Source organism: Clarias gariepinus, chromosome 9 (assembly GCF_024256425.1).
Source record: "Clarias gariepinus isolate MV-2021 ecotype Netherlands chromosome 9, CGAR_prim_01v2, whole genome shotgun sequence".
Taxonomy (NCBI): Eukaryota; Metazoa; Chordata; class Actinopteri; order Siluriformes; family Clariidae; genus Clarias; species Clarias gariepinus.
Window position 1 is genome coordinate 16,859,414 of NC_071108.1, and position 17,238 is coordinate 16,876,651.

Here is a 17,238-nt window from a genome sequence, read left to right on the forward strand (position 1 = left end):
GGACCAAAACTTGTCTTACAGGACAGCCATCAGTGCAGCACTCCAGCAATCAGTTCTCTATGGTAGATCCAGCCTGAAGCCATTCCTCACTAAAAAGCACATGACAGCCTTCTGGGAGATTGCGAAAAATTCCGATTCTCAGACCATGATGAACAAAATCCTCTGGTCTGATGGCACAATGGCCCATGCCAAGTGTGGAGGAAATCAGGCATTGGACATCACCTCATTGATACCATTCATACAATCAAACGTGTGGAAGGACTTCATGTATATTTACTGTATAAAACACTTAGTTCTAACCACGTAGTTTAATTGCACATGATGCAAATGAGTGCTGATATGAGTACAAGAGCACTGAAAAGTTTTACGTATGTTTCACTCTGATTTACCACTAACTGTCGGTTCCCAGTTTAACCCAACAACTCAAGCTACTGTGCAGTTGTGTTGCTTAGCAAACAGGGTCCAGTTACTGAACTTTTTATGTTGGTGGAGCCAAATAACTATTCAAATAAGCAAAGAAATTATAATCTGTTGATAATAATAAATGGCATTTGTAGAACTGTTGCATAAAAGCAATCTTACCTAAAATTGTTCCATTGCACTCGCATAACTTTGGACAATGCTATGCTTCCAACTTTGTGGCAACAGTTTGGAGAAGGCCCTTTTCTATTCCAACATAACTGTCCGCCAGTGCACAAATCAAGGACTATAAAGAGATGGTTTGATGAGTTCAGTGTTGAATAACTTGACTGGCCCGCACAGAGCCCTGACCTCAACCCCATCGGGCATCTTTGGGATCAACTGGAACCAGAACTTCTTATATCAATATCAGTAACTGACCTCCAAAAGGCTGTACAGAATAAATGGAAAGGAATTTCCCCAGAAACATTTCAAAATCTTGTGGACACCTTTCCAAGGAGAGTGGAAACTCTTATAGCTGCAAAAGGTGAAACAACTCCATATTAAAATATAAGTGTATTTAAATGCAATGTCATTAAAGGTTTACTTTTAATACTTTTGTCCATGTAGTGTAGGTAGTTGTGGTGAAGGCAGCACGGTGGCTTAGTAGTTAACATTGTTTCCCTGAACCTAAAGGGTCTGGGTTCAATAACCATCCAGGTTTGATTTCCGGCGCTGTGTGCATGGAGTTTGCGTGTTCTCCTCGTAATTGGTGGGTTTCCTCCGGATACTCTGGTTTCCTCCCACAGACCAAAGACATGCAGGTTAGGCTAATTGGTGTTTCCAAATTGCCCCTGTATATAAGTGCTGCAATGAATTGTCACAGCGACTAAGGCGTACCCCACCTCGTACCCTAGGTCTCCTGGAATAGGCTCCAGGCCCCAACAACCATGCATACAGAAAAAAGCGGTATAGACGATGAGTGAGTGAGTTGTAGTGAGATAAAATTGCATCATAAAACATACAATATATAGGTATAAATATTAGCCATGGCAGATACACTACCAGTCAAACGTTTGGGCACAACATGGTGTTTTCTGATTAAGATACTGAAGAGATTATTGCATATTTTGGATTGTTTTATAACCTCCTTTAAACAGCTGATGTTGAGATGTGTCTGCTACTGTACTTATGCTCTTTAAAGCATCTAATCTGTGGTGCTGTTAATTGGTTATTGTCAAGGCTGGTAACTCCAAATGAACTTCTCCTCTGCCACAGAGGTAAGTTTTGGCCTTGCTTTCACGGCATTGTGTTGCTTGATCGGTTTTGCAAATGCACTTGACTATAGCAATAACTGTTGCAGAATAGCTGACCATCATGTCGTAAAATGGGAATAAATACAATGCTAATTACCATTGGCCTCCACAGCTAGTTGTTGTTCTGGTTGAGGGCCAAATTTCCTATAGAAAGAAGCTCCTCCTCATTTTCTCTGTGCTGGCCTTTAGGGAGCAGAAGGGTCCATTTTTGGATGGGTGACATCCTTAGCTACCTTCCAAGCCTTGGTGCATTAACCACAGGTAAGGGATTTCAGTGTGTATGGTGCATTCAGCTGATTCCACCAACTTCTGGAAAGCCCACTTGATCTTCTTGGTACTGTTCCAAAACCAGGCTGCGAAGCTCAGGTTGAAGGTAAATGTTTCTTAATTCCTTAGATGGCTATGAAAGATGGGTCCTCATCATAAGGGTGTTAATGTGATAGGACTTACAAGATATGAGTATCAAGGCACTGTCCAATCCAAACCCTGGACCCATTACAATTTGCCCAGTCACAATCGCTCTACCAGATGATGCCATCACACACCTCCTACAGACAAACTGTAATGGGTCCAGGGTATTAGACAATGAAGAAGTGATAGTCTCTGAGCAGATTTTCAAAGAACTTAATCACATCTGTGGTAACGGCTACAGAAACTTACTTCATATCCTTTATCACACTACGCATGTTATAGAAGAATGCCTTGCACTCTCTAGATTCCCAATGGTAAGCTCCACATTATAGGCAGTTGAGGGAGATATTAAAGCATTGCGACTGGTTTTCTCCACCCCGGGATTGATGTTTGTTTGAATTTTATCATCTGCCAGTTTCACAAGAAATCTTACAAACCTCCATGACAAGATAAAACCAACCGCAATGTTTTAATATCTCCCTCAACTGCCTATAATGTAAAGCTCACCATTGGGAATCTGAAGAGTACCAGGGTTTCTCCTATAACATGCGTAGTGTAAGGGGGGACACTAGTGTCACGTTTCATCATGTCTTGGTCTGCAAAATCTAGAGTGCCCTGCAAAGCCACCATTTGGTCTGCCCTTTCTGCGACCTCCATCTGAATTAGAGCTTTCTGTTTTAGCTTTTTTATAACAGATTAAACCATGCCTTGCAGCCTTTTTTGAATGATTTGTAGGCAAGTGATGTGTTGGGGGAAGTTTGGCACTGACTGTTTAGGTTTGCACTGGTAAAATGACCATAATTTATTGTTGAATAAAAGCCAAAGTAATTGTCTGTGTCTCTCGAGGTCGAATGTATAAATGGCACAGACTTCGACTGAATTAATTCCAGAGGAAGATAGGGTTAGGATCTCCAGGATGCGAGTGCAGGAGTGGGCTCATCTTTGGCCAGGATTAGCCTTGTCTCCCTGCTGGATGGCTGATAACCACAAATCTGTTTTCTTTTTGTCAGTGGGAAACTGATAAAACTCCCTTTTTGCTGGTTTTTTTTTTTTCCTTCATCATCTGTTGGGGCAGTCCCAGGCATTAAAAATCCACGTCCAGATTGCCAGACAAAATTGCAAATGGTTAGATCAGGTCTGACGTCACACAAAGGAGATTTATGAAGCAGCATTGATTTGAACGCCACTAGCCAGTGCAAATACCAGGACTGTGCACTTGGTACAGTATATGTGGCTGGGAAAAAATATATTTGAGGAGTTGTGCTACATTCGACAGAATTCAGAAGAGGAAGTGGAAACTGGGAACTAAGTCATTTTCCACCTCTGTGTGTTCAAGCTACAAAGAGGGGAAAACAGACACCTTCAAGTTCATAGTCTCTTAGCAAAAATCCACAAGTCATTAGTAATCCAAATAGCAAATACTTTTCTATACGGTATAACTCGTTAAAAAATAAAGAAATGCCTAATTGTTTCTTGTTAATACGGTGATATTATTACTGTACTACAGCAATGTTGATTTAACCCCACATGCTAAGGGGGCTTTTTCATAGCTTTTTCAAGTAATAAGTACATGATTTTCTTGACTATCTAATACACATTAAAAAATCTATTTGCATTTGCATGAAACAAAAACAGTAAAGGAAACTGTAAAGGTACAGTATGTTAATTACGGAGGCCCTCTGGTGACAATAGGAGGAAAAATATTCTGTGTAATATTCTCTTGTAAACTACTGACAAATTTGATTTTGAACTGTTAGTATAGATATTCGATTGCCTTTTTACCCACTTATGCACAGCATAACTCCAAAGCAACACTCATCCTGTCACATGATTGAGCATTGCGTAATGTTACCATGTCATGGCCGTAACAAAGTATCTCATGGCCATGCTTTATACTACTTTGTTCACAGTAAGCTGTCATAAGTAAGTCATGGCCACAGAATATTTTTGTCCCCCATTGTTACCAGAGGGCCTCCGTAGATTCAGGACATATAAAAGGTACATCTTTATTTCTAAATGTCTCTTCTACATGTCTTGTTTGCACTAAACCAGAAGTAATGCAAAAATTAATTTTCACAAATAGGAAGTACATTCAAATATTGGTAAAAAATTGGTTAACAACATTAACTTAGTGTTTACAGTGCTCAATTGCAGTACCAGTAACCGTGTAAACTTACTGAGCAAGTAATATTTTGGCAACCTTTTGGTAAGATTTTACATCCTTTCAGTTGTTGCAATGTTTCCAACTTTAGACCCATGTGTCTAACTCTTTTGATTAAAAAGTGTTGGGTGCCACTTCATCTCGTCTTGGTAGATTCTGTTACTGTTTGTTTGGGGCTCTTTTTTCAAACTATATATTAACCATGTTTGTTTCTCAAATGTTATAGCAATCCTTAGTCACATGAGACAAAGAATGCCTTTTGAAAATGTTTATGAAAAAAGTTTGCATAAAATTTTTATTTTTTTTTAATTTATTGTGACTATCTGAGGTAAAATAAAAAACGGCTTAAAAACATGTATACACACTTTAACATGAAGAATAGATGCCTCTCTTCTAACGGTCAAATGATAGAATCAACAATGGTGCGACTACTGACATCTTTAGAGGAAACATAATACTTCAAATTTCTGCCATAATTCAATTCAAGTTTCAAAAAAGGGCATAGATATCAACTGTTTAAGTATGTATACATTATTCTGGGCCCCCTTTGTATAATCCAAATACACATTTAGCTTCCTGAAATGGTTTCTTTCTCTCACGCACTTTATCCTGTATACAGGGTTGCAGGGGGCCTGGAGCCTATCCCAGGAGACTTAGGGCGAGAGACGGGGTACACCCTGGAAAGGGTGCCAATGGTAATTAGCCAAATTTGCTTTGGACTGTGGGAGGAAACCCACCAAGCATGGGAAGAACATGCAAACTCCATGCACACAGACCCGATTCAGGAATCGAACCCTTGACCAACTGATTGTTATAATAGTGTAACCATTCAACCAGTTAAATAATTTTACATTGATTGTGATGATCTGGGGTAAAAAAATTTTTTAACTCAAATAAATGTTTAGGGTTTCTTTCTTGCTTCCTTTATTACGTTTGACCTGCGGTAAGTGCAGGTGGTCGCCAGAGGGCGCAGTCTGCATTAATCGTGCACATTCCTCTTGGAGCGCTCGCTAATTACACTCATTACAGCCAGGACAGGATTCCTCCTTCCCAGCCAGCGTGACTAACAGAGCGGAAAACAGCGGATCATATTTCTAGTCGTTACCAGGAGTTATTAATTATAATGATAACGGAGGAAAGAAGGAAAGGGGCATAAAGAGAGAGAGAAACTCGCACAGAGCAGAATGCAGATTAAGTAAGGAAACCCTCTCTCGCTCTCTCTCTCTCCCCGCATGCCCGTTCTGAGTGTTTGGGTTTGTCCAAATGCGGAAGTTGCCGCCCAGAGAATGCACTGATAGCGAGAAGATGCTGCTGACGATGACAGCTGTAAGGCCCCGCTCCCTGACTGCGGGTTAAAGCCTCCTGAGCCCCGCTCCACGATGGCCTCGCTGCCGGAGCGCCGGGCGTTCGCGCTCAAAATCAACAGGTAGGCTCTTCTCTCTGTCTCTGCTCTCACACCACTGACCACCGAGACACGTTCGTGGACATAAATGTATTTATTTATTTTTGTTTGTTTGTTTGTTTTTACACTCTTTAAGACTTGGCGACAAACTATTATTACAGAACAAGTCCAGCAGTTAAAACAGACGCGCACGCGACCGACGCAGCGCGCGAGCCCGCGCTGGACTTTGACTCGTGGACAAGTTGACAAGCTCTCCAGCTTTTCACTAGTGGAGTTTATTCTCCGGGAGTTCAGGTGTAGATTCCACAGCAGGCAGCTACACGTCCTGAACGGGAAGATTAATGAGGGAAACGGGCGACAGGCAAACGCGTTCAAAACCGAATTCCAGAACTCTCCGTCACGAGTTGTGCGCATGCGCTCTTTTCTCCAAACGCTCTTCTTTAAATCTTGCATAGTTCTCTCAGTTTAAGAAAAGTTGTGTGTAGTTTAACGCCTTGCACCGTCCGGGTTCGGTTCCCACCTTCTGGCCGGTGTGTCCTTGGAGATTGCTTCTTCTCCCTGGGTTTCCTCCGGGTTCTCTGGTTTCGTCCCACGGTTCAAAGTAGGCTGACTGCATACCCAAATAGTGTGTGTGCCCCTGCCATGGATTTGCACCCTGTCCAGGGTCTCCTGCGTTAGATTCCAGGCCCCATCTCCACTCAATAACCCCCCCCCCCCCCCCCCCACACACACACACCGTGTGTACAGGATAAAGCGGTATAGACACTCTTGTGAGTGAGTGTGTTGTTTTGTGAATGAGCAAAAAAAAAAGAGAGATGAAAAGAACTATATCCTCTCTTATTCCCACACACACATGATTCATTGCAAACAATGAGATCTTGCCCAGTCTATCATTTCCACTGTACTGATGTCTTCCTGATGTGTTGATCCTTTCCTGATGTGTTAATCCTTTCCTGTGTGGATTTGTTTCCCGTCCTCGTCGGTTAAATAAAAGTCAACAGTTAAAGTTCCGGTAAAGGTGGAAGTTATAATTGTTCCTTCTTTTTCACATAGCAGGTGGTGAGGAAGTGCAGGAGCCCATTGTGCTTGGAGTAGGAGGAGGAGGAGAAGGAGGAAGAGGGGGGGGTGTATACTTTTGATATATATTTATCAAGCACAAATTGTGAAAGCTCCCTGTGGGGTTTATAGTTAGGGATTGAGCTATGACATCTTTCTCCGCTATATTTTTCATATCGGGTGTGGGAACGATTTAAGCAGCATTTGATTCAGCATCGATATTTATGGGCTTTATTACTCTTTAATGATTCTGCCGATGACACTCCATTAAAACTCTTCTGCTTCAGTAGACAGTACACACAACATTACTTTGTCATTATACCACTTTAGGAGCTTTGCAAGCTCTCAAAGACTTTAAATATGTCTATCATCGTGCGCAGTTCATGATTACATTTGATGTTGAATTTTATATATCTGTAATAGTCTGTATATAAAAGCGGTTAAGCGGTCTTTTTATAGTCCTGCTTCTTTGTGAGACTAGAATAAAGAATAGAGAAAGAAAAAAAAAGCAAAGCGGTGGGCTAGTAATGCTGATGATGGGTTGTTTTTTACTAATTTCATACTCACGTTTCACTTCCTCTTTAGTGTGACTCAAAAGGAAATGAAGCTTGCTCACTAATGAACAAGGAAGAGGGTAGAACTGTGGAGAGCTACTGTAGACATCCAGTCTGATTTACACCACACACTGGTCACTTGTTTTTGAATCATTCTGTTGTTTCATCACTTGAATGAGGATGAAGCTAAATGTGTATGCGTCCTGAGGAGGGCTTAAAAAACCCAGGTGTGTGTGTTACCAGTGGATAGACCAGTCCTAAAAATACACCCCTAATGTAGGTCTACTTAACACAGTGCGGTCTAGTCGCATCATCTCACTAGAGAGAGAATCTTGCTGTAACTGCACCTGCTTGCTAAAAATGTAAGCAAGTCAGGATTAAAACATGCTCGCTGGAGAGTTTAGTTTCTTTTCTCTCCGTCCTTAGCTGTGGGTCTGCTTATTATTTGCATGGATGATGTCACCAACGTACACTCCTTTCATGCTTGGGAGTTAACGATCTACATGGTGTTGCTGTGGTTGTGGCTTAACCACATAAGATGCTACCAGTTTTTCCCCCATCAAACTAATTCTGTTCCATTCAGTGCATGTTTATGTAAAGAAGTCTGCATATTTAATTTGAAAAAATGACGAATAAGCGCCATCATTTGATGTAATGCAAAGTAAAGCTGTAATAGAAAGAGCAGTTTTGCATACTGGGATTCCTCCCAACAACAGGAAGCCTGTTTGAAAGGGAAATACATTGCCACATGATGCCAGTAGTTCCCTCCTTCCAGTCACGTTGTGCTGACGTTTCACGGAAATCCAAACTAAAGGAAGTTGTGATTCTCTCTTTCTCAATAGCGTTGTGTGTTACATGCTGATCTGGAGTCCAGAGTCAGTTAGAGCAACCAAACACGCCTGTTCTCTCCAGCTCCAGCCCTCTGTTTAAGAGAGGATCTAGTCATTGTGTCGAAAGTTTCAGAAGCTGTGCCAGTTAGAAAACAAATAGTGATTCTGTTTACACAAAGATTTTTTTTGGCATTACTCTTGCAGGGTTTCTGTCATATTATTTAAACATCTGTAGCATGTTCTAAAACCCACTCCTGTTAGTAATCATACCTTTCCCCTGTGCACTTAATCATTCATCTATTAATGCAGTGGTTGTTCAGTAAAATATTTTTGGGTCAGCGTTTTTAGCTTTGCTCTGTGATGGTTTGCCACACCATCCAGGGTGTTCTTTGTCCTGTCCTTTGAGTTTCCTTTTGTTGGCTGCAGGTCCAATGTGACAGATGAATGGATGGGTTTAGTGCTGTATAATTATTTGCATAAAATTCAAAATATGGACTTGTGCAGGCAACATGGTGGCTTAGTGGTTAGCACTGAGAACCTCCAGAGCCTGGGTTCGATTCCCGGCCAGGTTCGTGTGTGCACAGAGTTTGAATGTTCTCCCCGTGTTTGGTGGGTTTCCTCCGCGTACTCTGGCTTCTTCGTAGACAGGCAGATTAGGCTAAACGCTGTTCCGCAAATTGCCTGTAGTGTGTGTGTGTGTGTGTGTACAGTATGTGTGTATGCCCTGCGATGGATTGCCAACCCGTCCAGGGTGTACCCCCACCTCATGTCCTACAGTAAGTCTCCTGGGATAGGCTCCAGACCTCTCCATGACCCAGTCTATACGGGATAAAGGCGTTATAGATGATGAGGGACTGAGAGTGCGTAGACATGTGCAATAATTTAATCGCAAAAAAAATTATGTAGAGTTTGTCAACAGTAATTGTAAAGTATTTTACTTTTAAAGATGATTTTCAACTGATAAATAAAAATCATCCTCTTAATGAGAATTCATCCAGTTACATGTATTTGTTGTTAGTCTAAAAAATATTGTGTGAATATAAAATGCTCCATTTAATAATTGCGTATATATGCCAAAAGAAATTGGATAAATAAATTTTTTTTTTTTTTTTTTTATCAAATCCTGCACCGTAGATAGCTTCTTTATTTCCTGTACACAAGGCATAAAATATTTCTTATTTTTGACTAGTGACGCAACAACAGAAAAGCGCTCACTCTGTCATCCGGAGATCATGAGTTCCAAATCAGCTACAGCCATCTGTAGCCAGGAGCTGTCAGGGAGAAGGGTGCACTCCCATGTCAATGATAGCGGCCTGCGCTTTACTCCCGTGTCCTAACAGCGCATGTGCAGCAGCTCAAGCAGTTCATGTTTCGGAGGAAGCAAGTAATAGCCTTTGGCCTGTCTGTTGAGTTTTCATTTTCAGTTGGATTTTATTTGTAGAAAAAGCTCTGATCAGTAAGTCCTGTCAATGTGTGCAGTTTTGGAGTGAATGTTAGTTATTTAATAGTGCATACTTTATAACAGACGTATAACAGAATTATTGTTAAAGTTATAAAAAAGTTTTTGCGAACTGTCAATTATAGTTAAAAAAAAAAAGAAAAAAAGATTGATCTATACTTTTTACTAAATTCAAGCTAAAGATGATGTTCTTTCAACAAGTTATTCAGACTACTCTATCTGTACATTTGCTAAGATATTCCTTTTTCTATTTTTGGTGCATGGTTCTAAGTAGTCATTTTGAAAGACAAGTGATGCATAATGTAGTGTGGCTGCTTCTCTCGCTCTGCAGCCCAGTGATAGGAGAAATGACCCCTTTCCTGTCACCAGTTAATGAACCCAAATCAGACATTTACGTTACATACGTCATGTTTGGGTGTTGGTGTGCTGCACTGCAATGCAAGAGGCTACTCGCGGCAGCACCAAAAACACAGTTCAGTTTTATAATCCTAAGATAAAAACATGCTTGGAGACAATTTCATGTCAACAAAGAGCAAGATTACTGTCCGACAAACCCTTAGGTTAACAGAGCATGAATCTTTAGTGTAGCTAAAGAGTGCAGCGATCTTTTTTGCCTTTGATATGTTGATGTGTTCTGTAGGTTGTATTTTAAGGTTAATACTAGGCCTTTTACATACATTTCAATAAAATGTATGTATTATTCAATTAACAATCTTAACTTTAAACTCTATTGATTTTACTTAATGCTACATTTTTATAACGATACAGTATATTTACAAAGTTATAAGATCGCTTTTTGCACTATACACTGAACTATAAATATATAATATAAATTATGTATACTTTCTATACCCTTTTATATATACTATATGTACTTTCCAGTGCTAAAAATAAAAAATTACCCATGAATAAATGTCTCAATGGGACAAATATTTTTGTGCATCTTGCTTATATATGTACTTATTTATTTAGTATTTATGTGCACTTTAACTGTTACCTTTACCACTTTTGCATTCGATTTAGTTCTTTAAAAATATTTTATTCATTATGCAAAACATACTGTATTAGAGGAATATTATGTCCAAATGATATATAAAATTTTATATCTACAAAAAAGCTTTTACTTTTTTATAAAAATGTTGTTGTAAAGAACAAGATATGGTTGTAATTAAGTAGTAAGTACAAACATAAATAAATACACAAGTAACTAACTATATTAAGTAGGAAGGTACATGGGTATGTAAGTACATAAGTTAGTTCGTAGATAAGCAAATAAATAAATAGTTGTAAGTATGTAAGCAGTACATAAGCAAGTATCTAAAACAAGTATGTAAGTACATATAGATTATATGGCCAAAGATTTGTGGACATCTGACCAAAAAGTTCTGCAAAAGTTTTTCCACAGGATTTTGGAATGCAGCTGTGGGAGTTTAACAATTCAGCCCCAAGAGCATTAGTGAAGTCAGGCACTGATCCTGATCCTGAAGGTGTTCAGTGGGTAAAGGTCCCTGCACATTACTTGAGTTCTTCAACACCATCTTTGAGAAACCATCTTTTTATAAACCTAGCATTGTGTACAGCAGCTTTGTCATGCTAGAACTTGTTCAAACTTCTTAGTTCCAGAAATGGGAAATCTTAATGCTAGAGCATACTGTACAAGGACATTCTTCTGAGTTTGTGACGAGTTTACAGGAGAAGGTCCACGAACGGGTGTAATGGTCAGGTAACACAAACTGTTGGCGGGTTCTACACCTATAGTGTGCATGAGTGGTCCCCAGCCTTTTTTGCACCATGGGCCGGTTTTATGCGAGACGGTTTTCCATGTGCTTGTAACAAAGCATAATAAAGTGAATACTATATACAACCATATATACCATAACACAGTATTTTCGCTTTCGCTGCTGTCACTGCAGACAACCTCGTCTCACGAAGATAGCTTGTTGGAAATGGAATCAGGAGTTTAAGTGCTTTTTTCAAACACACTTTTAAGGCCACGTTTATTATCCAGTGCAGGCTTGGAGCATGTGAATGACATGTTTCGATGTGCAGACGGAAGCGAATGGGAGACGATCTGATCATTTTATGGCATAGGTGTGTTTCCCATTTAGCTTGACATCAAATACCAAAATGATGGATTTAAACATCATAGGGTTAATTTAAGTTGCTAGAGGGACAGCTGACTTATAGAAAAAGGGTTGAATGTAGGTTTGGTAATCACAGCCATGAAAAATTTTTTTTTTTTCAAAATGTTTCCCTATTCACACATAATCATAAATCTTCTGCGAGCTCATATTCAAATTCAGACGTAATACAGAGGTGAAAAAATTTCAGTGATCTTTGAAACAATCTGTAAAATGACATCGACATGCCTGCTGAGTGGTTGTGACTTAAAACCTACAGATGAGGAACTGGTCACTGGTTAGGGAGTAGGGCATGAACACTTGAATATGACTGTAGCACACGGGAGGAAGTCCTGCTAAGTGCTTTTAGGTTACTTTATATCATTTGAAAAAAATAAATGTATAACTTCTATGAATTATCACAGAATTTCATTAATAAACTTTCATCTTATGATTTAATGATGTTACACCTCTATATTAGGCAGCTAGCTTGCTTCATGTACATGCCATCATTGAAGATAATTATAGTATAAAAACAACTATGATTAATATTCAGCATTCTTCGTACTCCAGTGATGACTGTGAATTATATATATATATAAAAAAAAGTTGTAAACTAAGGTTACAAACTGAGGTTACTTTTCTAAACAAAAAGGCTCTAACTGGCCATTGTGCCCAGAAAGAAGTTGCAGGAAAAAATCCTGTGGTGTTTATTGACTTGTGCATTACAAAGCTAATGGGTTTGCTATTGGTTCGGTTCCTGGTTGCTTAATTAATAAGACCCATGTGTTGGTTTTTATTGCTCAATAATTTCCTTGTTAAAATGAGAGCTAGTATTACTGTGCTCCATAAACTCTTTATTTCTGAAGAAATTAAATAAACCAAAAATACTTTACCCTAACTAGAGATGTGTATTGCCATTAAGAATTTATAATCATAAAAATGTTTGACCCCTAGTGGTAACCTCGACAGCTCAGTCGTGATCTGACATCAGCTTACAGTGGACCCTCGGCATACTGTACGACTCTAATCCATACCGAAAGTCCTTGAGGCGAAATTTCTATTGCAAAAGGCATTTTCACCAGGAATTTATGTAAATGCAGATAATCCAGCCAACAACAAATCAAAACATTTACAAAATACATGTACAGTAAATGAAGTAAAACATGCAATAAATAGACATTAAACTTCACTTACTCTTGATTTGTGATTCCCCTAGGCTCCACCTAAAAGCGAAAAAAGTTTTATTCTTGCTACCGAGCTTGCTAACATTCTTAGGAATTACCCATGGTGTAATGTTTTCACTAAATCTTGCACAAAATGCCCCAAAAAACCCACAAAAAATATGTAAACTTGCTTCGCTTGGCTTGTCACGGCTGCCGGATGTGCGAGCTCCTGGATGTACACGCAACCGGACGTGTGTCTGGTTATAATAATTAATGTAAATAATTCATATAAATAAGTATTTATGATGATTTGATTAATGATAATCAGCGTACTCGACTGATTTGTAACAGTAACACTTTTAGCCCAATTTTAGCCATCTGTAAGTTTTCATATGTTGGTTCAGACTCACTGATACAAATACGCCATGGCATGCTTCACTTTTAATCGTGTTGATGGCTAAAATTGAATTCAAAAAAGTAATTGACATTGAAAAACAAATTACAGGATTGTGTATTATTTGTGTTTTCAGTTTATTTCGACTACTATCTGTCAAGATTTGTTCAGTTTTCCTCATGAATCCACAAACTGTGTAAATATTCAGGCCACAACCTGACTGTCTCTGTCTAGAAGCTGTGTTTGGGTGTATATTAGGAAGAGGATTAGTCCCAGGAAGGGGATTAGTTCTGCATTCCTGTTAGAGGAAGTTGCATTCAGTTGCTCATCTTTATTACTTCTTTAAAAGGATTTCTTTCGAATGACTGAGTTGATTTAATGGCTTGCGTTTTTTAGATTTTAGAAGCTATATTGTTTATATTTGTTATATTTAATGCATTGCATGAATAGTGAAATATAAAGTCGAATTGTTGAGTAGATTTATGATGTGCTTATGGTTTAGTTCTGTGTATACTACAGTATATAATGTTGTGTGTGTGTGTGTGTGATTATAGGGTGTGTGGCGGCTGCATGAATAATCATTTAAATACTATATTGACCTTTACACTGTACTAGCTTGCGGTGCTGATTGAAGTAAAATGTCCTCTTTAGACTGACAGCCAGGCAGGAGAGAAGGACGACGACATACTACTATTTGCTTTGGTTCTCTCCTGTAAGACTTTGCCCTTTAATAGAAAAATATTAACAAGCAGTGCAAACAATCATTCTTTTTTAAATAGAGAAAACTTAAAGCATATTAAAATCATCATTTGCAATATTTGCTATTATTATTATTATTATTATTATTATTATTATTAGCAGTACTGTTAGTCAACTTGTGGTATTAATCCCAACTCTTGCCCATTTATGGAGTGATGTCAAGTCAGCATGGCTGTGCACAACTTTGCACTTTTAAACATTTTAAACAAAATTTAAATTTGCACTTTTAAACATTGATTATCAAGTATATACCAGTAAATTGGTGACGGGGTCATGTGGACACACGGCTCATTCATGCCTCTGATTGATAGATAGATACATAGATACATAGATACATTCATACATCATTTTTGATTGCAAATTAAATTCCAGAAGCGAACGTTAGCCTGTTCACTCCAATCGCACAGAAAAGCCACTACAACACAAATCGAGGGAAAAAGTCAAATCGGGCCGCGATTGAAATTTGCCAGAATACCCAGTGCACCACAGCCTGCTGTGCACACGGCCCATGAAGCAAAGAGACCAAGGCTGCCGATCCCGACCTCCAGATTCCTCAGAGCATCCATGGGAAGCACCGGACAAACAAGTCTGATTCACAAGGGCCTCATCCCACAACCCACGACATCCAAAGGATCTACTGCCAATATTCTGGTACCGGATACCACAGCACGCTGCCAAAGGTGGTTCTTCACTCTCTCTTGCATGTTGGGATTGTGGGTAATCCTCTCCCATGCTCAGTCTCATGGCGCCTGTCACTCGTATAGTCAATGTCTGTATATGAAGCTTTTTTTTTTTTTTTTGTCCAAGTATAAAGACTGTTCTTTAGTAACTGTACTGCAACAGCAGCCGTCAGGAACAAAACAAAGTTTAAAAGACTGTAGCAGTGCGGGAAATGAATCCGATAACGACAACGTCACATTTTTGTAAAATCCGGAAAAGCAGGCAAAGCAAGTGTCATTAGAGAGGCTAAATCTTGTTAAAGATTCCTGTTTGCCGACAGAGACTCTGTCAGATCGTGTCCATTCGTGTGTGTGTCTGTTTGTGTGTGTGTGTGTGTGTGTGTGTGTGTGTGTGTAAAAAAGTCCTCCTACACAGTATGCTCCCTCCTCCTCCTCTCCCCTCTCGTATTACTCCAGTCGCGATTCTTTTCAAAGGTAAAGTGCAGGTTAATTCATTTTATTTTTACTTTATATTTTGCATTATTTATTTTTATGATGAAAAGACCAACTAGTGTGTTACTGTTTAAGATTTTTTTTTGCCATTTTTTTAAACTAGGATGATCCCAGCACTTCATTAACATGTAGCCTTTTTTCCCTAATTGTCTAAATAAAGCTGCCTTGACAGTGCAGAATGGTGGACTGTTTAGACACTGTTTAGACTCTCATGAGCTTGGGCGCCGCACACAGCATATTAAAGAGAACAGAAAGGGGATTGTGCCGTGATTAGAGACATCCACGATTCTCAGCACAACCCGATGCAAACAATCGCCCGTGATTTATGGAAATGAGGAGCCTTTATAGGAGCGAGGCATTTTTCCTGGACGCTGTGCACAGTGCTCCTCTCTGCGGGAGAGCCAAGAGCTTAACAAGCAGCAGTGTTAAGAACATTTGCACGGATGCTTAGGGCATATGAATTAGGATTAGGTGTGGAAAAGGCCCTATTCACTCCTCTGTGCTTGTGTTGAATCTAAATCTCATTCACTGGAGAGCACAAATGCGTTGTGTTGTTTTCCGCGCGAGACTCAACGTTTACTGAATTTCATTGACATCATGGTAACAAATTTTATGGTTGTTTACATCCTTTTATTAAATTAGACATGTCAAATCTGATGGTTAGAATCTGGGTCACTGCCTGTCTGGGATGTGATTAAAAAACACACACGTGTTATGCATATTACCCACGGCACAGACGTGCACACACTTACAGTGCTCACTTACAGCCATTGGTCATTAACCCTCTCAAATAATTCCTTACAGTGCCCAGCACTTCTATGCATTTGATTTGAGTAAATGTTTGCTGATGCCAGAGACAACACCTAGGCCGAATCGAATATTAACCATCTTTTGTTATGAATCCATTCGAAAATAGAAAGGGACGACCGCAGAACTGCTGTTTTTTGCCAAGCACATATTAGCGTGATACATTATTCTTATAAAAGGCCTGACATTACAGGGCAGTGACCCATTTGTGGTGCAGTCGTGTTGTTGGTGTCTTTACATAATGTGTATTTTGGGCCACACTGTAGGGGTATGGTTATATATGGTATACCCAGCTTTGTGTTTAAACTCTGCACTGTAGAATCAATGTAGTGTTTAAAACCCCTAAATGCACAAACTCCTCAGTAATGCGCCAAAGAATGTCCAGCAGCCAGTTAATACCTTGCCAGAGTGGTACTATTGTAGTCTTTATTTTCATTATGGAGCCAACAAGCTGTGCATAATAACATATGGGCTACAGTCAGTCATTTCATAGCTTTTCTCAGGGAAACAGGTTGTTTATGGTTTGTAGAGGCTCTGAGCTTTGAAAACTAGTTCCTGTTTAGAAGGAGATTCCTGGTTGGCTCCATAATGAAAATGGAGGTCCCTGGTTCGAGACACCTTTGAGCAAGGTCCTTCACCCCAAGTGCTCAGATACAACCAGGCGTCAAGCTGGCACCCCGCCCCTGTAAGTACTGTAACTGCCGCAGAAACAACGGATCTGCGGTGCGTCCATCGCCGGTATGACGGGTGGCACGTAGACGGACCCTTTCGTCCCTTTCCTTTTCTCAAAGTGAAGCGTTTTGTCGTATGCTTTTATTATGTAAAACTTTTCCCCTTCTTATTTTTCTCCCCAATTTGGTCACCTGCCAGTTCCCATGCACCAGCCAGCTCTCATCTATTATACATCGCTATCGACCAGAAATAGTCAATTTCAACAGTCCACTTTGCTCCTTTCTGCAACGTAAAGTCCACGTGTGTATGCTTTTGAACTGCTCCTCATGCTGCTTCAAACACAGCCACTGCAGGACTACAGGACAGTGTATCTGCCCTCTTCTGCACACACGAGCTCGCCGGAAGCACACCATTGCTGAGTTTTAGCAAAATTTCACATAGTGCAAAGGTTGACTTCGTTGATCTCTTAAAGTGTACCCGAGTACAGAACAATAATAATAATAAAGGGTAATATTAGTGGTGGGAGTGTGTGTGTGTGTGTGTGTGTGTGTGTGTGTGCA

At 39.7% G+C, this 17,238-nt stretch overlaps 1 protein-coding gene across 2 annotated transcripts in view; it reads left to right on the forward strand.

Annotated features, from left to right (window-relative positions):
- The first annotated feature begins 4,106 nt into the window (after positions 1 to 4,106).
- The window catches only part of dock8 (dedicator of cytokinesis 8), a 67,084-nt gene continuing 53,952 nt past the window's right edge, over positions 4,107 to 17,238 (forward strand). The window contains exon 1 of one of the 2 annotated variants that reach the window (XM_053503373.1): positions 4,107 to 4,124. Coding sequence is in view for 1 of the 2 variants with exons in the window: in XM_053503374.1 (XP_053359349.1) it covers positions 5,667 to 5,713 (47 nt within the window). In the remaining variant the exon portion in view is untranslated. Of the gene's footprint in view, positions 4,125 to 5,319; positions 5,714 to 17,238 lie in introns of those variants that run through there. The other variant, XM_053503374.1, reaches the window with a different exon arrangement.